Source organism: Lampetra fluviatilis, chromosome 9 (genome assembly GCF_964198595.1).
Source record: "Lampetra fluviatilis chromosome 9, kcLamFluv1.1, whole genome shotgun sequence".
In the NCBI taxonomy this organism is placed as follows: Eukaryota; Metazoa; Chordata; class Hyperoartia; order Petromyzontiformes; family Petromyzontidae; genus Lampetra; species Lampetra fluviatilis.
The window spans coordinates 15556950-15579989 of record NC_136283.1 but is presented as its reverse complement, the minus strand read 5'-3'; the positions used below and the strand labels follow the sequence as shown (position 1 = coordinate 15579989).

The window sequence follows — 23040 nt, the reverse complement described above, 5'->3', positions numbered from 1 at the left end:
CTTGTCAGCGCTGGTCTGGGACTCAGGGTACCGGGCCCGACTTACCAGTGTCGGGCCAGAGAGCCTCCCCTAGCCCGTTAGAGGAGGACTAGGAGGCAGGCTAGGAAGTAGCTAGCGCGTGTATCCCCAGCTAGCCGGGTGAGGGGGCCGACACCCCCTCTAGTGTTGTATGCCAGAACCGTGCTGTGTGAATAAAACCCGTGTGCCTCCAACTCCGGCGTCCAAGAGTCGTGAACTCTATTACATCTGGTGTCAGAAGTAAAGATCTACGAACATGGACACGCGCCGGACAGCTCGAGTCAGGGTACCGGAGGGGGAGGACACCGTTGCAGCCGGGGAGCCCGGGACGGCTGAAGAAAACACGGAGCAGTCGGGGTCGGATGCGTCCACACCGCAGCAACAGGAGAATGGAGAGCCGTCGACAGAGGGGCTGAGGCAGGCGCACGCTAAGCTGGCGGAGCTGCTGTACGCCGCTGCCGCCATGCTGGACCAGATCACACAGCTTGGGGCTGCTGGACCGCCACGGGGCGATGGCAGCTGGCGACCACAGCGCCTTCCCGCCATTTCGACGGAGCACCACTTTGAAAATCCCGCCATCACCGCAGCTGCTGTTGAGGGCGTGGCCGGGTTGAGCATCGAGTCCAACGGCGGGCATACAGTACCTGCCGCGTCATCACCAACGGACGGCACGTCACCACGGGTGCGACCGGCGATGCCATCGGTTGTTCGAGCCGCGGCACAGCCGGGTGGGGGAGACGGAGCCGCGGCACAGCCGGGTGGGGGAGACGGAGCCGCGGCACAGCCGGGTGGGGGAGACGGAGCCGCGGCACAGCCGGGTGGGGGAGACGGAGTCGCGGCACAGCCGGGTGGGGGAGACGGGGGAGTGCGACCTTCCGCGGCAGCCGCTGCGTTACATCAGCGGCTACCTCCACTCAAAGAATTTGTGGGCGAGGAAGGCGACTGGGGCGGCTTCCAGCGACGCTTCCTCGCTCACCAGGAAATGGCGCAGTGGACGGACACCGAGGCTCTCCGCGCGCTGCCGGCACTCCTCGACAGCGACGCCCTTGCCACTCTAACATCGGCACCGAAGGAGAGGCGCGCCACGCTGCAGACGGCGATGCAGCTGCTGGCTGCAGTCTACGGTCCGCCGTCGGACTGTCGCCAACTCTTTTACGATCGCCAGCGGGGGGCAAAGGAGTCGCCCCTGGCGTACCGCACAAGCCTCCTGGCACTGGCGAAGGCGGCCTTTCCACGGATGGACATCGAAGGTGTCGACGCCATGGTCACGGAAAAGATACTCCTGCTGCCAGACGACTTGGATATCGTCATCATCGCACAAGACGACGCGGAGATGTGCTCCCTCCAAGTGGCACGACTCCTCCACGCAAACCTGCTCGCGCAACGACGGAAGGCCAGCAAGGCGGCGAGCGGGCGTGCCGTGGCTGCAGCCACCCTCCCGGCGGAAGAGATTTGCGCCATCGACCATCAACGGCAGCAGGGAGCGGGAGTACGGGCGGACCGGGGCGGTTCGGGCCATCTCGACCATCCATCGTCTTCGCCAGCGCTCCCGCGCTGTTACAACTGCGGCATCCGGGGCCATGTCGCCTCGGGGTGCCGCTCTCCTCGGCAGCAGGGGACGACACCTCGACGGGACGCCGGCCCTCTTCCCAAGCTCCATCATCATAACCTGGCGAGTCGCGGCACCCCTCATGTTTGGCCCACGCACACGCCCGTCACACACTCAAACACCGCAGCGAATGGGGGGTCGATATCGCGCACCATCGCACCAACACGCACCACTATGGGTACTCATATCGAACCCAGCCAGTGGTCCGTGTTGGCCCATCGTGTTGTAGCCGCATCATCGGGGTCGTCTGCCGTTGTGGGGCACATCGACGGGGTTGAGGTGCGCATCCTGGTCGATACGGGAGCATCGGCGACCATTATTTCGGAATTGATTTACAATATTCTCCCTGTCCAGAGCAGTCCTTTGATGCCATTCTATGCTGCTAATGGGGGCTCACTTGGCATCATTGGACAAATTCGAGCCAAAATTTGTATCGGGGATATTAAATTGTCTGGGCCGATTTTTGTTTCCTCCTCGCTGGCGGTTCCGTGCCTGCTGGGGACGGACTTCCTGGCCAAAATGCCGATTAGGATATTAATCGACCAGGGATGCATTGAGCTCCCATCGGGCCGACACATGGCGTTTCTGCCATCCCCCGTTACGAATCGGACGGCGTTCGCGACGGTGCCGGCGTTCGTAGATAGAACGGTGCGCGTTCCTCCGGGGGCACAAATGTTGATTCCTTTGAAACTTCGGCGGCTCTTCGCTAAGGGCATTGGGGCCCAGGGGGTTCTGCTGGGGCCGTCTAGGGCCGGGGTTAGTGGACCTCATTTACTTCCGGCCCAGACCATAGTAAGAGGGGACGGAGACCCCTTCATCGCGGTCCTCAATGTGGGCTCGCAGACGGTGGTGGTCCCACAGGGGACCGTGCTTGCTCACGCAACGCCGGTGCCCTGTGAGGAACCCGTCGCGAATCACGTGAGCGCTGTCCCTGCGCCGCGACCACATTCGGACAGCGATGAAGGGTGGCTCGAGGCGCTTTGTGCGGGATCGACGGACCTGTCAAATTCAGAGCGTCAACAGCTTAAAACACTACTGCGGGAATTTTCCGACGTTTTCAGTCGGGACAAATACGATTTGGGCTGCACTCATCTGCTGCGTCACCATATTGATACGGGTGACAGCGCGCCAATACGCCAGAATCCTTTTCGGTTAAGTCCCGCCGAAAAGGACCATGTCAAATCGGCTGTTGATGACATGTTAGCCGCCGACATCATTTCTCCTTCCACCAGCCCTTGGGGAGCGCCGATCGTCCTAGTTAAGAAACAGGACGGCTCGTTGCGGTTTTGCGTTGATTTTCGGCGCCTTAACAAAATTTCGGTGGCCGACGCATACCCGCTCCCACGGATGGACGAATCGCTTGACGCCTTGGCGGGAGCGCGATTCTTCTCCACATTGGATTTACTTTCGGGATTCTGGCAGCTTCCTCTGGACGATGATTCAAAGCCTAAAACTGCTTTCCGTACACCGCACGGCCTGTTCCAATTCAACCGGTTGCCGATGGGACTCCACTCAGCGCAGGCAACTTTCCAGCGTTTGATGGAATTAGTTTTGGCTGGATTGCAATGGGACTCGTGCTTGATTTATTTGGATGACGTTATCGTCTTTAGTAAAACATTTGACGAACATCTCCAGAGGTTCCGGGCGGTTTTCCAAAAGATGCGGGCTGCTAATTTGAAATTCAAACCCCAAAAATGTCATCTGTTACGCGAATCGGTGCATTATTTGGGACACATCATGGGACACTCAGGTATTGCTACCGATCCCGCCAAAACGCAGTGCGTCAGCTCCTGGCCGACTCCCACCTCGGTGGGAGAGGTCAGGAGTTTCATTGGCTTCGCGTCCTATTACCGACGGTTTGTCGCGGATTTTGCGACGATTGCGAAACCCCTACACGCTTTAACGTCAAAAGGGGTTCGGTTCCACTGGGGACAGGAGGAGGAGGCTGCTTTCCGCTCCCTTCGGGACGCTCTGGTGAAAGCTCCTCCCTTGGTTTACCCCGATTTTTCTAAGCCCTTTTTGCTTGACACCGATGTGAGCAACACGGGTATTGGGGGCGTGCTTTCCCAGGTGGTTGACGGCGTGGAACGGGTGGTCGCGTACGATAGTCGGGTGTTGTCTCCCGCGGAGCAAAGATATTGTGTCACCCGTCGGGAACTGTTGGCAATTGTCTATTTCATCCAACAGTATCGCCCATATCTGTACGGTCGGCATTTCACCGTCCGCACAGATCATGCGGCACTACAGTACGCCCTGCGAGTTCAACAACCATCGGGACAATTGTCTCGATGGTTGGAGATTCTCCAGGACTTTGATTTTGAAACCACCTACCGTAAGGGCATTCGCCACACCAATGCGGACGCTCTGTCGCGCATGCCAACCACCTCCGAATGTGCATGCCTCCTGGGGTCTGGACGTTGCAGGCCTCCGGGGGACATATCGGTTCCGGTCTTGGCGGCCGCCGACGACGACGAAACATTGATTACTAATTCGATCGCACAACAGGGAAAAGATTCCCTGTTGGGGTTGCCCGTCACTGAATGGGGGCGCCTCCAGATGGAGGATACCTCCCTCCTCGGGTGGCGTCGTCGCGTCGTGGGTGCTGCGCGGGGGAGGGGTGATGCCGATGCATGGGAGATGGTGCAAGGTCTGCTGATGCATTGGGACGGGAAATCCCATCGACACCGGCTGGTGGTCCCTTCTGGGTTGCGGGGCAAGGTGGTGTGGGCCGCTCACGAGCGCCTCCTACACCTGGGGACCCAAAAGACCCTCGCCTTGCTCCAACTTGATTTTTTTTGGCCAGGCATGACGAGGGATGTCGGGGATTTATTGGGGTCATGCCCTCGGTGCGCGCAACGAAAACCGCCGGCACGGGAGTCTAACCCACCCTTGCAATCAATCAAAGTGTCCAGAATAAATGAGCTTGTCGCGCTGGATATTTTGGGCCCATTCCCCGCCACCCCCAGGGGCAATAGATATTTGTTGACTGGTGTGGAGTATTTTACGCGCTGGCCTATGGCCTGGCCCCTTGCCAATCAGTCGGCAGCAGCCATCGTGGAGGCCTTTGTTCAGGGATATGTCCTGGGCAAAGGTGCTCCGGAGCGGCTGCTGACCGACCAGGGCAGAAATTTTTCCGGCAAACTACTCCAACAAGTCTGTGAGCTCCTGGGCACGAAGAAAATTCGTACCTCCCCGTATCACCCGCAAACTGACGGGATGGTCGAGCGTCTGCATCGCACCATCACGTCAATGTTGTCACAGCAGGTTTCGGACTCACAGACCGATTGGGACCTGCAAATTCAAGGGGTCTTGGCGGCATACCGAATGGCCCCCCATGCAGCTACGGGATTTTCCCCCTTCTAACTCATGTACGGTCGTGAACCTGACCCGCCTGTTCGTGCCCAGCTGCAGATCCCCGCGCCGCAGAGTAAAACTAAATTGGCTGACCATGTAAAATTTAATCTGGCCAAATTAACTGAGGCACGGGATGCTGCCATGCAAAACTCTGACCGCCGTCAGAAAGCAAATGAGCGGCTCAGACTGGGTCGGGCGCACATGCTGCAGTGGAAGCCGGGGGACAAGGCATGGCTGCACTGTCCCCAGGTGCCACTTGCTACCTCCTCTAAGCTGGTGCGGCCGTGGCGGGGACCTGTGGAGGTGGTCGAGGTTTTGCGACCGCAGTGCGTGCGCATCAAATGGGGGAAGCGGCGGTGGTTCGTGCACCCCTCTAGATTAAAACCCTTCGTTGCGGTACACATCCCCACTTCACACACGCGTGGCCAAACATGTGGGGGGTCGACCGACTCACTGGGTCCGTCTCCGTCGCTTTCACCTAACACCTTGCCGGCTGTGCCACCTCCAGGTGCATCAGGAGTGACGGGCTCACGCCCGATCACCCCTCCTGGGGATGCCAAGGGTCACGCGGCGTCGGATGAGGACTCACTCCGAGACGGACAGTTGCCACCTGACGGTCCGCCACCCGGGGTTACCCCGTGTGAGGGGCCCGCTGCAAGGACGCGCGCTAAAATGTGCAGACTGTTGTGAGGCCGGAAGATGTGTACATAGGTTGTGTTCATTGTGTGTTGTGTGGGTGGTGTGTTCCCGGCTCATTGGATGTACATATGTTGGGTTCGCCATGTGTTGTGTGTGTGGTGGGTTCCCTGCAAATTGTATATAGGCTGTTTTTACGGAATTCGTATTTATTCGGGGGGGGTGCGTCGGGTTGTTTTCTCTTCTCGCTGTTGCGTTCTTGTTGTGTTCTTGTTGTTGTTCTTGTTATTGTTGGAAAATAGTGAGGCACACGCGCGGTCAGGGGGTAAATGCGCTTTTATTGTCATTTATTTGGTATGTTGGCAGCCGGGACGGCTGCAAGCTATGCGGGGGGGGGGGTGATGTAGGGGTGTTAGAGAGAGAGCCCGTTATGCATGGCAGCTTATGGCAAACAAACACAGTGGGCGGGGCTACGTGAGTGCACGGGGAGGTGCTCTCTACGACGTCCGCGCCAGGCACCCCGGGGGGGCCCCACCCCTCAGCGGGGGGTTGGGTATAAAAGGGGATGTATCGGAGGGCTCGGGGTTCTTGTTAAGCTAACCAGTGAAGACTGAAGACGTCTTAGTTAGAGCCCTGGACTCCCCTGGTTCGCCGTCCTTATCAGGGCCGAACAGGACCGAGCCAGCGGCGTGGTCCCGAGATCCAGAGCCGGTGCTCTTGTCAGCACTGGTCTGGGACTCAGGGTACCGGGCCCGACTTACCAGTGTCGGGCCAGATAGCCTCCCCTAGCCCGTTAGAGGAGGACTAGGAGGCAGGCTAGGAAGTAGCTAGCGCGTGTATCCCCAGCTAGCCGGGTGAGGGGGCCGACACCCCCTCTAGTGTTGTATGCCAGAACCGTGCTGTGTGAATAAAACCCGTGTGCCTCCAACTCCGGCGTCCAAGAGTCGTGAACTCTATTACAAATGTACTAGGGAACATATTTTTTTATTACCCGGATGAACCTTGTATATAACGCGAATGAGTGAACTAAACTACGTCGCGCGAGTAGGAATAAGCGGTGGTACGGCTGCTGGATGCTTTTAGATGCTACCCACGTGCCTCGGTCTTTGTTTGGCCTGCCAGGTTATAAGAGAACAGACTGAACTTGCTGTGTCAACAATTGAGCCAGCCCTGGTCCACTAGACCATCCCCTCTCTCGCACACCTTGAGAGAAGCTGTGTTTGTGAGCGTGGTGCTGAGCAAGGTGGTGATTATTATTCAACATTGCCTTGCCAGGCAAACTGAGTAGAGGCTTTCGGAGACTCAATGTGGTTTCAGGCCAGGGTGGTCCACCATAGATGCCATATTTTATGTCCATCTGCTACAGCAGAGGTGTAGGGAATTCCAACAGAACCTACATCGCTGCTTTATTGACCTGGTCAAGGCCTATGATACCATTAATAGGCCTGGGCTCTGGGTTGTTCTTCATGCTTTCGGAGTCCCTGACTCTCTGGTCACGATCATTAGGGAGCTTCATGATGGACCAGTTTCGCCTGGACCTCTCTGGCATACAGGGGGTGGACAGTCTTCCACTCGGGGCAGGAAAACTTCCAAACAACAGGGAGTGAGTGGCATTGCTTTTAAACAAAATAATGAAGGGTTGTGGGAATATGGAAGCAAGGTGAGGGAAGCTGCGAGTACCCAGATTGCTGTGGGCTTGCCTGCCCATCAACAAGAGGCGAAGAATGGTGGTGTTGAAGATGGTGGTGGCTTACGCACTGACATGAGATGAATATCCAAAGTGACCCTTTGGGACATAGTTGTCTTATAAGGTGACATTAATGCCTGAGCCGGTCGTGATATAGGCACTTGGGCTGCAGTGAACATCTGCGCCGGTTTGAAAAATTCAGGCTAGCCTGCCTATGATCCAGCATAGGTTTAACCAGACTGGATTGTGTGAGCTCATAAATCCTTCAAATATCTGGTCACAGTCCCATTAGTGAGCTCCGCTGGGAGGCGAGGCTGTGTTGGTTTAGTCATGTAGCCCGCATGCCCAGCCACCGCATGCCCATGCAGCTTCTGTTTGGCCGGATAGAAGGGGCTAAACAGGCACAGTACGTGCTAGAGAAGAGATAGACTCATGTGATACAGGAGGATGTGGAGATAATTGGACTTGCCGATGACTGGTACTAACGGTGTCAAGATCGGCATCGGCGAAGGAGGTTCGTTAAGGATGCTACTGGTGAGTTGGAGGCAGTCACCCTCCAACAACAAACAGGGGGCAGAGGAACGACAACAACGATCAGACTGCTGGATGGCTAAAATGCAGAGAGTTGGCACAGAGGAGAGCACAGCTGGTGCATCTGCCGGTCAACTCAATCAGTCAACCCATGGCACCTGGGTCTGTTCTGTGGCTTCCTGTCAGTGAGCCTTCGACACTTCACGTAGCCTCAAAATTTACCGAGCTTGGCACAAGCGCCGTGGTGATGTCCCCACCACTTAGGGATGAATGACGGTTGTTTCTGTTGTTGTGCTTGTCAGTGCGGCGGCTGCGATTATGAGTGCGGTCGCTGTGTTTGTGAGCGTGGTGAAACGCCAAGCGTCCAGCGACAACCAGCTGTACCCACCTCCACGTCGCGGCTGCGTGCCACCTCCGTGAAGTTTTCCTGCTGTTCCAGCGTCTTATCGACGCGGTCGTCCGTCATGCAGAAGCAGCGCAGCCGTGACTCCACCGCCTCTACCGCCTTCGAGAACACCACGAACGTGGCCAGATACGGTACGCAGGTAGCCTCCTGGTACAGCCGGTTGGCCAGGTTCACGGCCTCCGGGGGCTGCCGGCAGTACAGCAGCCAGAACCTGGGCGGCCAAACCGGGGCAGCAGATGGGGGAAGAGACGGGCGATGTTGCAATTCGGAGCATAACCGAACTCGATCGCTGACTCGCTCCTGAGCAGGCTCCCGACTGTCGATCCCACGAGAGAACCTGTACCTCGGAAACACTGGGCCACGTGATATCGAATCTGCAGGTCTCACGGCAGAGCCGCCCGCTAGGAACCTCTGCGAGTGGAAATTAAAAGGAAACCGGCGGTGTGATTGCAGGAAACTCCGATCGCACAGTGATGAATCACTCTGAACTATAAATTCAACGGAGGAATTGAAGCAATCCCCTGCACATCTACGAAACGATTTCCTTGCCAACTAATCTAAAAATAGACTTCTAAGTTTTATTAATTACAGCCATGTGCAAAAGAGAGTTTATAATGGCGCCAGGAATACAAACATGTGGCCACAATGTGTCCACAAATTACCAGCTTTTTAATGGGGCATTGGGTATGTCGTGTAAACACATTGGCACAAAACGAATACACTGAGTTCACTATCACTCGGATTCGTTGTTATTAATGTCACAAGAAAAATTTGCCAGCCATTTACTCGACTCGAGTGAAAACAAACACCCGTCATGGGTTGAGTCGGTGTGCGCACGTGCGTGTGTGTGCATGTAACCTGGCAGAAACGTTGGTGGTGAAGGAGACTGTTGAGGTGGTGATGGTGAGAGGCGTCGTGCCGGTGATGTCTTCCCAGTGCGCCGGTGAAATTCCACCTGTGCGACCACAGGAATCAGCCGTGGGGACACGGTAAGAGGTTGGTGAGTGTGTGGCTGTCCTATCACAGTGAGCCCTCTAATGTATGGGGTGAGGTAGCGTAGCGGTGAGTGCACTGTTCTACGAAGCCGCTATCCTGACTTCAATTCCAGTTCACGGCCTACATCCAGTGATAAATATCAAAACTGGGCCTGGGCCTCCCTTAGGTTGACTCGCCTTAAAACGTGTACCTCGTGTAGTGCTTAAACTTCAGCGGCCAGGCGAGGTGCTGACCACACCACCGCGTTTGTGTACATTCCAGGCCTGAATAGGTGTTCATTAACATCAACTGCCCACCTTCACAGGGGATATTTGTATAATATGTGTACAGCTTTAGGGCACATGCATACAATTCTAAGCATCATTTTTGTTATTACATAAAGGCATCCTTGCTTTGCTAACCAATGAAAATGCGGATGACACAATTGGAAATGCCAACAAAACAGCGTGACGAATCATCGCACACTGTAAAGTTTAAAACGGAACGATGTCATAAGAGCATAGTGGGACAGGGGAGGAGTGGCGCATTCATTTGCGCACTGTCCTATGAACCCGGGTGTCTGAGTTTGATTGCTGGCTATGGCAAACACGAGTGGTGAGTGGTATCTTAACCAGTCCTGGACATCCCTCTTCATCAACTGACACGGAGCAGCGCGGGGTGAAGTATCGTCAAACGATTCCCCCGACCCGCACGGCATGGGGAGGTCTTCATCTCGCAGTGGGTTGATAAAGGGCTGTGTGAAAGCAATATGTGCTCTCTGTAATTATTTTTATTTCGCTCGTTTACCTGGGAAAGCCTCACTGAGTCTCAAGATTATTTTTCAGGAGGGTCCTGCAATCCCTATTGGGTAATTTGCAGGTACATTTTCAGCACCGGGATGTCTGTCCAATCACCGAAACATTGCATGCTTTTTATAGCTATGGGAATAAAAGCATAGAACCTGGAGGATACCCATGCAGAACAGAGGGAGAGAATGCACAAACTCCACGCGGAAAGAATGCCCGCTTCGGCAATGGAAACCGGGGGGGCTTCTCGCAGCGGTGGCATGAGCGTTCGGACAGCACCAACCACCCAGCCGCCCATAATAAACCAACGCGCGTCGTTGTGAGCGCCCCCACCGGTGATGCTGCACAGCAGCCGCAGCGGCGGCGGCGTGTCAGGCACAGTCTCGTTGAAGCCGTTGACCCGCGTGTCGGCGCTCGCGTTCGTGATGGCGCTCGTGGACTGCGGCACGGGGATTGTCATGGTGATGGGCTTGTGGAACTTCCTGCGGCGCGGCTCCACCGTCACAATGGGGCTGAACGCCGCCTTGTTGCCTAGGACCTTTTTCACCATGTTCTCTGGCACTGGGTGGGCCTGCAAAAGATTCACACAATCTCATTCGAAACCTGACAGGCCCACTGCAGCGATGACATCACCTTTACTCCCGTTATTGAAGACCAAAACAGGAGGACTTCTTCGCATTCCTGGCTCCTGCCTGATGAAGCTGGCTGCAGTCACCACCCAAGTGCCGTACTGGAATTGTAAATGTCATGGGTTTACTCTCCAACACACCGGTGTGATGTAGTAACTAATTGGCACTTTTTGTTTATGCAATATAACCCAAAAAACCTTTTTTATGGATAATATTGCTCGCGAAAGCCTACTGCATGTGAAAATGACAATCACCTTGTTTGTTCATTTAATAATTATGCTGTCAATTCATTTGCTGGGGCGGTGACGTGGCCGAGTGGCAGTGCATTCAGCCACTCGTTTCAAAGGTTTGTGGTTCTAGCCGCTGGCCACCTTGGTTAATACAGTAGGTGTATGACCACACTGTGCGTCGCCTGCTGTACAGTGGACATGAATGATCCTGTGGGGAAAAAGATGTGTAAAAAAAAAGCATGCAATGTATCGGCACCAGTCCAAATTTGCACGAATTAGAAAAATTGACATTGCAAATTACTTCATTGCGAAAAATCAACAGCAACATCGCTGTGTCATGGCAGACTAATATCCACTTGCAAGGCCCATGCTTTGTTCACCTTGTTCCACACGTAAAAATGACAAGCAAACAGAAAATGTACGAGAATAATCTTGAGACTTACTGAGACCTGACAGACACGCTCGTGTGTTGTCGCCGGACACAAACGAGCCCACGCTTGGGTTGCCATGCCGGTGGCGGCGCTCACCTGTAGGCCGACCTTGATGCGTTTGGTGAGGGCGCCCTGCGGGAAGGAGGCTCGCACGTCGGGCACCACGGTACAGCTGAGCACGCCACCCTCGGGTCCCACCACCTCGCTCTCCTGGCGCACGCGCGACACCACCGCGAAGTACTGCGGGAAGTCGCGCGTCACAATGCGGCAGATGCGCTTCCTCTCGAGCTCCTCCAGCGAATCGAGCTCTGGGGGAGATAGCGAGCATGGGGTCAGCACGGCGGTCAGCACAGGGTCAGCACTTGGGTCAGCACTGGGGTCAACACGGGGGTTGGCACAGGAGTCAGCATAGGGGTCAGTGTGGGGGTCAGCCCTTGGGTCAGCACGGGGGTCAGCGTGGGGGTCAGCGTGGGGGTCAGCACGGGGGTCAGCATGGGGGTCGGCAGAGGGGAGCCCGAGATGTGGGGTGGGAGGGAGGAGGCAGTAAAGGGATGACGCGGGGAGACAAAGGTGGCCAGGTGTGCTTCTGGCCACTACCTCCTTGTGAGCCATGCCTGTCTTCACAGGTGGTGGCGGAGCGGTTTGCGCGCTGTGCTATAAAAAACCGGCGACCCAAGTTCGATTCCCGCTCACAGCCAACACCAGTGACGATTATCTGAATTCGTCCTGGGCCTCTCCGACGTCGACTCAGCCTCAAATGAGAACCTGGTCTGGTGTGTAAACATTGCCACTGGGGAGACAAAGGCGTGCGTGGTGTTGGCCACCCACCCCCTCGTGTATTGTGTCGGCCTTCATAGCTACTCGCTAACAGCACTTGCCCTAACAGTCTGCATCCCCACTGGAGGATCTTTGTCTTCGTGCACATGCTGGTGTGTGAGCTAAAGACAGTGAGCGTCTGCATCAAAGTTTACAGCCTTGTGTCAGTCCACTGCTGGATGATTGCTTCCCCATACCGTGTGGGCCATGGGGGTCATCTGACCACACGTCATCATGCTAAACAGTGTGGGTTGGTGAAGGTAGAGATTATATATGTGGGAGCATAGAAGTAAAGTGCAACAATGGTATTTGCTGCACTGCCTTCGACTGCCCACCCCTAGCCCTGTCAGAAGCTATGCAGAGTTATGCCTGGTGTTTGAGCCATAATCTTGAATATTTTTGGGGTATACACACCCTGGATGAACCTTCTCAAATAAGATTACATTTTATTTGCTGCAATTGGGCAAAAAAATGTCCTCTAAAATATTAAAACGAGACACAGTCAAAGATTCTGTTCAAACAAGCATCTGTTTTTTTATAAAGCATTTCGCCAATATTCTGAATCAATTACTGTTATAAAATGCCAACGCTCCTTTGTAAAATTTGGAACTTTCTCCGTTTGGAGAATATATTTCATGTCACATTTGTCAGCATTTAAAATGCCTCATGCGATTTCTAATTGAATTTTTACGACGTGGTGATATCCAGGGGCGGCTTCTCTTATGGATGGCCATTAAGCTGCAAGTCACATGTCCTCTGTGCGCAGTGACAGGCAGCACGCGACGGCCACGCGATGAACCCCAAAGTGAACGTGGGGAAGTCACGCAGCTTGGTTTCCACAGTCATAAAGATTGCTCACAGTCAGGCCGCAGTACGTTACGACAACGTACAATGTCCTGGTGGCGCAGTGGTAACACTCGTGCCTCACTGGGAGAAGGAGTACCTGTGTTCGATTCCCAACTCGGCCGCCTTTCGTGTTCTCACTCTGTCCTGCATGGGTTTCCTCCCACAGCTAACTAAAACATATCTTGTAACTGCTAATTGGCCAAACGTCCCAATGCTGAAAGTAATTACCTGCAAATTACCCAGTTCGGATGACACAGAGCAACACTGCCCTCTACTGCGAAAACTTGGCAACGACTCTCCTGAAAAGAAGTGCTGAGACCTGGTGAGGTTTTCCTAAATAAACAAGCGTGACGATAATAAACACATTCCTGCGGAGGGAGCTGGTAGGAACGTTGGGTTGCTCGGTCAATAACCAGGGTCAACGGCGGCGTGGTGTATTCCGCAAATATGGCCGACTGTGAGGGCGGGCACAAGCCGGCGTGAGTAGGTTAAACGTTGAGTTTTATAAGGGCACCACGGGGTGACCAGCTCCTCTCCATCCATCCCCACCCCTCCCACCCAGTCCCACCCAGCCCCTCCCCACCCTCCCCTCCCCACCCTCCCCACCCAGCCCCTCCCCATCCTCCCCTCTCCACCCAGCCCCACCCCTCCCATTTTTGGATGCACGACGGACGGACATAATAATCCCCTGTGGGCTGGTGTAACCAGGAGGTTCCTACCAGTATAACGAAAGTAACATTGGGGTCACTGTGTAAATTATTTGCGATAGCAAACCGTGCGAGTATCATTTCAGTGACTCACTTGAGCACACAAGACAGGGCTGTTTTGGCCACAACACGCACAGCCCACAGGAGCTCGCGCACTGCCGAGTAAATAAAACCTCTAATAATCCCAAACTAATTGGGCGGAGAGCCTTTTTATAGGGCGACAGAATGGGTTTGCCAAATTTCTTACAACAGAGAAGAACACAGCTTCAGAATTGCCAGTGCATAATCGCATGCTGTAACCATTGTGCAGCTTATTTCTCACGCGAACAGTGATCCGGTCGGATATTCATGCTTTGCAATTACGTTTTAAAAATTTCGTTTTTTTTTCAGGGCAGCCTTCAATGATGTATTAGTCATCGTATTCATTTATTTCCAGGAGCCTTCACAGGTGGTCTTCCAGCCCAGAGCCCATTTGTGGCTTTTTTGAGCCCGGCCTGGAGAGGTTTTTCCTGCACCTTCGTCCATGCCGTTGAGCACGTCGTTGAGGTCGTCGTTCTTGCAGTCGTTTTGGTGCTCCTTCCACGTCTTTCCGTCGCCGCTGCGCAGCACGACGAGCTCCCGCTCGCGGCCGCGCAATGAAGCGAAGTGCGGGATCTCCACGAGCACCGGCCTGCGTGGCGGCGGGGGACCACCCAGCCCGGCACAGGGGGACACGGGAAGCAGAGGCGGAAGGAACATTGACGGTTGTGCGTATTACTCATCTGCTCACGACATGTGTTAAGCATTAAAAAACAGAAACCTGAACAAACTGTTAAATATATATACAAAAAAAACTATTAAACACATATTTTATGCTACCAGGTAAGGCCCACTGGAGCTATATAGATCTTTTTTCATAAGTGTCCTGGCAACAAATGACAGCTCAACGAAGTGGCTTATCACGTGGACATTTCTCGCAGCCAAACACTCTGAATGTGGACTGTGCCCCTTTCCAAACACAGTGCCCGTGCTGTAGTGTGGTAGTTATCTAGGCATGCTGTCTCAGCTTAAGCTTATGCATTAATACTATTACTACCACTTCATACAATACATTAAACCCATGCCTTGCTTTTATTGTACAACACAGAAATTGGGAATACACAGTGTACTTGCAAATTTCATTGATCTTGCACACGTCCAAAATTATTGATCGTAACGGCATTACATCAGGTAATTAACATCCATTAACGCGCATTTACAGGCACTATCGAAGCAATTAACCATTGGCAATTTCCAGTTACATCCAGTCGAATAGATACCATTAAAATAAACAGGGAATAAAAAAGGTATGTCGTGAACAGCAAACTATTCAACGGAAAAACCTGAACAGGCCTGGGAATGTGAGAAAGCCCTCCGTGGTGGTATCACGGTCAAAGCACTGTGGACGGATACCCCCTTGACTCCAGACCCCGAGGTCTCTGTGAGGCCAAATGTCCGCTCCTTTGACCCTGTGCTTCAACAGCAGTGGGCGCCAACCCATTGCCTCGATTGGTCCAACTCCAAACAAATGTGATAATTGAACACTTGAAAGTGCGTCGCAAAATGAAACAAACCACGAGACAAAATTAAGTGCTAAATCATAATCTCTCGTTGGCTTTCCAATTCTATAGGCGGATATTTAAAGGTGCAACCCTGAAATATGCACGCTCACGGCACTGTTGGCGGAAGGATACTCGAGTAGAGAGAATCCTAGAGAGCACCTCTTGAGGGTATTTAGGCTTACTCTACTAATTCAATGAAAACCATTTAACGAGAAATGTAATGGTAAATCTCCCCGAAAGAAAACATTACGTAGCGATACTAAACGAAGAAACAAACGAGAGGTTTATTTGTTTTTGCACAATTGGATTCCCGCTTGATTTGACAAGGAACTTTTCTTCCCTCGAGTCCGAGCCACTTCTGGGCTCCTTGGCTCGGCACAGAATGGGGAAACTGTGCGGTCTGCTTGCCCACACCAGCAGCCAAACGGGAGATATGGAAACACTGTCCACAAGCCAATACATTAAGATTACCAAATGAACGCAAGGGAAAATTGCAGATTTACATGACGACACGCAGTGCGTTTGCCGAATGTGAGCGTTCGTCTGCTTGTGCAATATACTGTACGCAGTTTGGTTTGATTTATTTATCTCTCTCTCTACATCAGCGGAGGTCACAGCGTGACCCAGGCTGAGCACAGGCCCACGGGGGTTGATTTGCTTCTCCAAAGGTGGCTGCCCACGCCCGCGGTTAAGTGGGCACGGCGCAGCGTGCGGCCTCACTCGCAAGCGGCGTCGCGGAGAAGGAGGCAAATGGATCGAGGCCTGCAAGCGCTCAAACGTTGCCCGGATTAAACAATAATCTCTGCGCACGTTAAGCTTACGTTGCCGGGTCAAAATAAAGCGAAGGCAATCGGAGCAGACATATGCGTTGTGCGTGTCAAGGGAGAGAGTCGTCAAATCTCTCCTGACAGGCAAAGATATAGATCGATCTCAAAGTCTTTTTCAGGCTGTTAACTACGATGCGGACTTGCACATTCCCAGTCCTATTGGAACGACGGCAAGGAACCAAAGGGTTAAACGATAGGAAATCAAAATACTCGGCAGGATGGCAGCAACTCAGGGCAAACACGATCCACTGCTTCAGGAACAGAAAACAAATCAAGGTAAAAACAAAAACAAAACACAACAAAGGAAGAAAACCAAAGGTACAAAGAAAGCTGTATGATATGAGGAACGTAAAAGTGAGTGGGAGGTTGGGGCGTGGGGTCTTGGGGCAGCGTTGGGGGGGAGGGGAGGCCCGGGAAGAGGAGATAAAAGCGTGGCTCTTTCTCAGCCGCAAAGGGGGGGCCGTTAGGCATCCTACCCTATGAAAGAGGTCCCCTCGGGGCCCAGCTGCAGCAGGCGGCTAACCAAGCTCTCTCCCTCGTTCAGAGGGGGGGGCGTGCTCGGCAGGTGTAGCTTACTGATAGCGGATGGCACAGGGAGGTAAGGGGGGGGGGCGATGGGAGACGGTTAAGGGGAATTGGGGGAAGCAGGGGATTAATAAGGGAGAGGGCGATGGGGAGGCAGGGGTGAGGGCAAAGGTTTGAGGGACGGGGGGAGGGACGGGGGGAGGTTGTTTGTATCAAAAGCAGCGGTGTGAGAGTGAAAGAGAGAGGAAGTGACTGACAGACAGAGCAGGAGAGAGAGAGACAGATACAGAGAGAGATTTGGATGGGACAAAAAAGAGGGAGACACGCGTGGGAAACGGAGACAAAGTTGACCGAGCGTTAGAGAATAAATAATCGTGCTGCCCTACAGAGAAATCCGTCGCGCTGCTCTCCAAGGACAGCCATCATATTTCGCCCTGGACATGCAGCGACATTCTAGATGCTGTCCGGCGCTAATTAAAAATCGTCCTGTCCCAGCGGAAAAAACATTTCCCGAATCTGCATTTTGAGCCCCGACCCGGAGATAAAAAAAAGTGCCGCGGCAGGGCCATCGCGCAAAAAGATTAAGAAAGCGATTGAAGCCAAAACTGCGGCGCAGTGCGGCTGCTCGCGTGTCCACGCGCTGGGCATTGCAGCAGCAGCAGCAGGGGCCACAAAAACGAAGCTCGTGGCAGCAGCAGCCGCAAATAAGCAGGAGGAAAAAACCAAGTCGTGACATTTAAAAAAAAAACTATACATTTTTTGTACTTTTCAAACACCGGCACAAAGTTTAGTTAATAATTTCCTTGTGTGCAGATTTGAACGTTCTTTTTTTGTTTCCGCAATGGAAAACTGCCACTGGGCTGGTGAAAGAAATTAATTAATATGCGTGTTTAATTATTATTGTTATTTGTAATGAGCACATTTTACGCATGTAAACTGATCAAAAATACATTTTCATCAAATCTCCATTAAAAAAAAACAAACCTGTAAACAAGAGTGCAGTGGTTGATTGCAGACACACAATGGTAATTTGTTAGGGCAACTGACTGCCGGCATTGAAAATATACTCCGTTTCAAAAACAGCACCAGTATCACGATTAACATCGTTACGATCATAAATACTGAAATACACATTTAAATACAACACCTTCAAGTTTATGAGAAAAATCTCAAGTACACTCAACCCACAAGGCCTTGCAATGTCTAGTGCGTTGAGATGTGGTCACATTTAGGTGCTATATAAAGCCAATTTTATAGAGTAATTGTATAAAGTCCTGATGGTTCTTAAGGGCAGTTCCAAGGTAAAACACAGTATCAACAGTAACAGCTGTGAGCAATATCAGAGGGCGAATAAACTGATGCATCACATTTATTAAAATGTCAGTTTACACAGCGACACACTGTCAAACTCCTGTGGAGGTGGCTATTATTCACTCCACTAACTATGGGAGTGGTGCATCAAGAGATAATAATCAGCCCATCAGCGTGACATTCAGGAAACTTGCTCATGAGATCCACTGCTGAAACAAATTGGAGTGAGCTGTATCGTACAACCGAATAATTTCCTTAAGACAAGTCTGCTCCGAGCCCTAAACAGCAGCTAAAAAACCCTCAAATAAACGTAAATTCGACGACGTTCCTAAAACGAACCAGCAATTTTTCGCGACAAAGTCTCGCGCGCGAGGGGTGGGGGGGTCGCGCGCGTGCGCCCGTGCGGTCTCTTACCCGAGAAACTGCGCCCCCGCGGGCCCCACCTCCACGAGGCGGCTTGCCAGGCCCTCCCCGTCCACCATCGGCGGCGGCACGGCCAGGCGGGGCCGGCGCACCAGCCGGCACGTGACCCGCGTCGGCGCCTCGCACTTGCGCGGGGGGATCACGATGCGCAGGCCGTTGTGACGGCTGCCCCGCATTGAGCCGCCACGGGCGTCCACCATGAAGCTCACGAGGAAGCTACGAGGCCACGTAGGCAAGGGGCAGAAACAGTGGGACGCGGGGGAAGGTTACACGATTGGGATTCTTTAGCTGGTTGACGGAAGGATAAACGTGCGGCGAGAAAACCTCAACGTTGTTCGGTGTTTCGTGTTTGTCCCTTGCGAGAGAGACACGGGATATGCAGCCGAGCACGTCATTTAACCAACTATACAATACATTTGTAGTGACATCGTGGGATGTCAACGTATAGTGCCGACCCAAGAGAGGCACGGCGTGCGGTGTAACGACATCGCGGATACCACAGCGTTGTGGGTGTAGTACCGGCCCTAGAAGGGCCCGGTGAGCGCTCATTGATAGCGCTGGATGGCACCATACTTTGCGTGCAGTGCCGGCCCCTACAGGATAGGATGTGGGAGTGCCGGCCGAGGGATGAGGTTACTCAAGGCCATGGCACTGGTTGACCTGGGAGGACACGTGACCAGTTAAGTCTACAAATGGGCCCCAAGTGGGGGCTAGGGGTGGTCACGTGGTTGGGATCCAGATCCTTCCCGAGGATTCTGGAAGGTGGGCGTGGCCAAGGGCGGAGCCGGCCACGCCGCAGAGAATATAAGCCGTGGACCTGGACCCAAGCTGTTGGTTCCGGTTCGTAATAACAGTCACGTGGTAACTAGTGCAGTTAGACTGATGGTGGTCACCACCATAGGTTGTTATTCTGTTAAGGGGAAGTTACCCCGTGTGAATAAATGTGTTGCCTCCCTGTCTACATCTGCGACTCAGTCAAACTCAATACACATTTAAATATATATTAAATATTGATAAGATACATGGACGTTCACAATACAGGTGGTGCATGCCTTTGTGTAAAAGGTTCCGCCCTGTAATTACTTATCAAAGCCACTGCTACTTGAATGTGCCTATTATTAAACGCATGCACTTATTTACGTCCATTGTGCCATCGGGCTTGGCTCGGTGTTTCTCTCACGTTGAACCTACACAAAGAGCATTGTGTGCCACAACGTTAAACAAGTGTACGAGTCTGAGTGCCCACTCAGCGCAAGCCCATTGCTGTGGACAAGTGGGGGAAGGCATCCTTGGCAGTTTGGGTTTGACGCAGAAGAAACTGGAGGATGCCGAAGAGAAGCTCCCCTGCCCGTGAAGCAGAGGCAAATATCGGCATCCTCCGCTGGCGCAAGAAGGCACCGAGCGGCTCGTGCGTTCCGGTGGAGCGGAGTGTGCGGCGGTTCGTCACGTCGCTGCGTGCCGGGGGGAGACCGGTGAAGCGTTCTTACCCAGACTGAATCGGGCTGCGGTGAAAGGTAACGTTGTCGGTGATTCCCGGAGTCCAACTTTGCTGCCGCAAGGAGGCTGCTCGGTCCAGATCTCGGGGCATCGACAGCGGCCGTGACTGTGCACGCGCAGACATCCACAGATGGGGAGGTCCACAATTTCGTCCACAACGCATCGATCGAGGCGTCGAGACGTCACCGTCGGAGGCCACCGCATGCAACTCCTAGCCAATACATCCCTAACCCCCTCCGCCAGATCCAGAAGCTGCTGCACAGGAGGCACACAGCGACCTCCAACATCTGTAATGACGCTCTCCCAGGCCCTCGGCCCCTGGAGACCACTCCAACGCCTGTATCGGTAACCGGTCCTCCCCCATCCTGCCCAACCATGTCTACGACACTCGCCTGCCACGACCTCTTTCCGGACTTCTTCACTGCTTATCTTGTCTTGCTGTGAAAACTCCTAACGTCTGAACAAACTGCTGGTCAAAATACTCTTCAGTGAGTGCCGGAGTACCTATTAAGGCTCGCGTGGCCGTCATCCACGTGGGTGTCCCCCCCCCCCCCCTCCATTTACAAAGCATTTCCATGTTAAAATGAACTAACCAAGGGAGGAGGTTCAGGGCAGTTACAGACACTCCGTTGGCCATCATACCTTTATTCGGCGACGTGTCCTGCCCAAGCCCAATTTCACTTTTCTCACCGCTCCCATGTGCATCAAATCACGGTGAGCTGGAATTTCCGATAAAGCTTTTGCCGGGGAGAGTGACAACATCCATACCTGCATGCCGGGCGGCGAGAGGAACTCCTCGTTGTGAGCGCTGTCGCGAAGCAGGGGCCCGCTCTCCCGGAGCAGCGATCCACTGTCTCGGAGCAGCGAGCCACTGTCTCGGAGCAGCGAGCCGCGGCTGGGCGTGAACGACCTGTCGGAACTGAACGAACGCAAGCTTCTCGAGCGGAAGAGCAAAGAAGGGCGCGGGGCAGTCGGGAGGCAGTTGCATTGCAGAGTGGGGCAGGCGGTGCGTGCGTGCGTGCGGCCCGGGTGAGGAGCGGGAGAGAAAAGCGGTACGGAGGGAGCAACGTGGGGAATGAGCGGGAGGTAGCAAACCAGAGCGTGTGGTATTTAAATAAAAAATTGCACAATTGACACGGCCGTACAGAAATTTCGCAGACGAACGTGCACCGGACAGTCCGGGCGCAGTGGATACACGTGGGTGAATTCGTCGCAGAGTGTGCGGTTGGTCAGGACCAATTGTGCAGTAGAGGTAACGGTTAAAGGGGAGGTGAATTATATTGGATGGCACACGCACACAGACATGCCCACGCACGTGCGCAAATCGATTCGCGCGCAGACCATGCACATGGGCACAGGGGAAGATGTATAATAACACGAGTGGGCGAGTGGTCGAGTGGGGGAGTGGGTGAGAACAAGGTCGGAACAAATGAAAGTCAAAACAGACAGACAAAAGAGACAAAATACAATACAGCAGTTAGGCATGCAGGTAATGAAATGCCTTGAATCCAAGGTTGCTGAGGTTTAATCAAAGCAAATGATGGGAATGAGTCATGAGCCACTCGGTCTCGCAATACTCTTGAAACAATGAGCTCATGGAGCAAGGTCATTGAACCACGCACGGAACCACGACACGGACACAACGTGAGAACCTCGTAACAGCTCACCTTTTTCCCTCTTGAAAATGTTTTTTTTTTTCAGTTAAATAAATGAATGACACAAACCGAGCGAGAAAACATTTTGCCCACGCGATACATATTTATATACAACACACACACACACCCACATGAAACACCAAGCACACACACGACACGCGACAGTCTCGAAGCAAATGAGTTGCTTCAGCAGCTGCAATGAATGCACGGACACAGCAAATTATAAAAAAACAAGGCCCGGGGTGTTAGGGGCAGGGGGGGGGGTGAGGGAAGGAAGAGTCGTTACCTTGGCATCAAACTGGAGAACGGAGGAGCAGAGGGAAGGAAGGAATACAAACCAGGGAGGGAACAGGAGAGGAAAAAACAAAGTAAGAAAAAAAGAGAACACTCAGTTTTAAACTTGTCGCTATCATCGTCATCATTATTATTGTTGTTATTCAATGGAAACTCTGCAGGCGCAGAGCAACAGATGGGGCGCTTCAACTTGCTGTGCGGCTCGTAGCTGAGCCACGCGGGAATGTCATGGCTGTGAGCTGGCTGGTAGGGTGTTGGAGGAAGGAAGGGGACGGTGGGTGTTTGGTAAAGGTGACCATTGAGCATTGAGAAGCAACATGGCCGTGGTTCAGCACCCATAACGGGGCGTTTCGGAGGTCAGCTGAGTGCGTCGCCATGTGCGCAATGCACGCCCAGCTTTACAATTGCGGCTCGGCCTTGACACGTGCTGTTAAGTGTCATCCGCTCGTGGTTGTGGGTTTTCTCCAACTACTCCCACGCACAATAATGCTCAATAACAAACTCAAAACCGCCAAATATTTCAAGGGGCCCCTTCCTGAAGAAAAAGAGGGTTTTCTGAGTTGATAAACACGTATGATTTAACCATCGACTGTGTCTCCCGTATGGCTCCAAGGTGTTTCTGAGTCTAAGGCTCATTGGCTGAACTCTCCACACATTCCCCAGGGATGATGCTAATAAAAAGTAATACATGTTGTGGGGAAATCGTCAAGTGAGCTCGAAATACCAGGGCAGGACGACCTGTTTTCTGGCTCATAAAGCGCGCACGCAACAGACCCCCACAACGCCGCTCGACGGGAGTGGGTCAACGTCATGTGCCGACTCCTCCTCGTAGTGTTCCCATTTGCTCAAAACACGTGGGAAAAATTATCGTTTTTTTCCCGCCAAATTCTGCCTGCCAGAGCGCCCTCCAGGCACCGTCAGCACGTCGAGCCAGCAGCCGGTAGCTAGGCATGTCGCAATACAAACACGGGGTAGAACGCGGGGACGAAACGCGCGCAGCGATGTTGTGAGCCCCGCGTCGCCCCAACGCGGCGAAGCCAAGCAAGGCCAGAGCTGTTCGTCGTCGTGACCCAGTAAGCCAGCGCGCCCCGCAGCCTCGCGGAGACAAACGGGAGCGGCAATGTTAGAGTTGCGGAATGCACAGGAGCGAGCGAAGAAAAAATAAATAAACGCGCACTTGCGAAGCGAGCGCTAGGGCCACAGTGCGGGCTGCACGGGCGCCCCGTGTGAACGCAAAGCGGAGAACG

The 23040-nt window shown here is 53.5% G+C and overlaps 1 protein-coding gene across 21 annotated transcripts in view; it reads right to left on the bottom strand.

The window, feature by feature from the left end:
- LOC144934252 (uncharacterized) overlaps positions 1 to 23040 on the bottom strand; it is a 277017-nt gene that overhangs the window by 37492 nt on the left and 216485 nt on the right. For 15 of the 21 annotated variants that reach the window (XM_078859921.1, XM_078859918.1, XM_078859913.1 and 12 more), the window contains 10 exons: positions 21786 to 21797; positions 20613 to 20778; positions 19835 to 19950; positions 18339 to 18563; positions 16565 to 16663; positions 14197 to 14351; positions 11409 to 11620; positions 10356 to 10593; positions 9100 to 9196; positions 8224 to 8452 (listed from right to left, as the gene is read on the bottom strand). In XM_078859921.1, coding sequence (XP_078716047.1) covers positions 8224 to 8452; positions 9100 to 9196; positions 10356 to 10593; positions 11409 to 11620; positions 14197 to 14351; positions 16565 to 16663; positions 18339 to 18563; positions 19835 to 19950; positions 20613 to 20778; positions 21786 to 21797 — 1549 coding nt within the window. The remainder of the gene's footprint in view (positions 1 to 8223; positions 8453 to 9099; positions 9197 to 10355; positions 10594 to 11408; positions 11621 to 14196; positions 14352 to 16564; positions 16664 to 18338; positions 18564 to 19834; positions 19951 to 20612; positions 20779 to 21785; positions 21798 to 23040) is intronic. The other 6 variants (XM_078859905.1, XM_078859912.1, XM_078859906.1 and 3 more) reach the window with 5 other exon arrangements.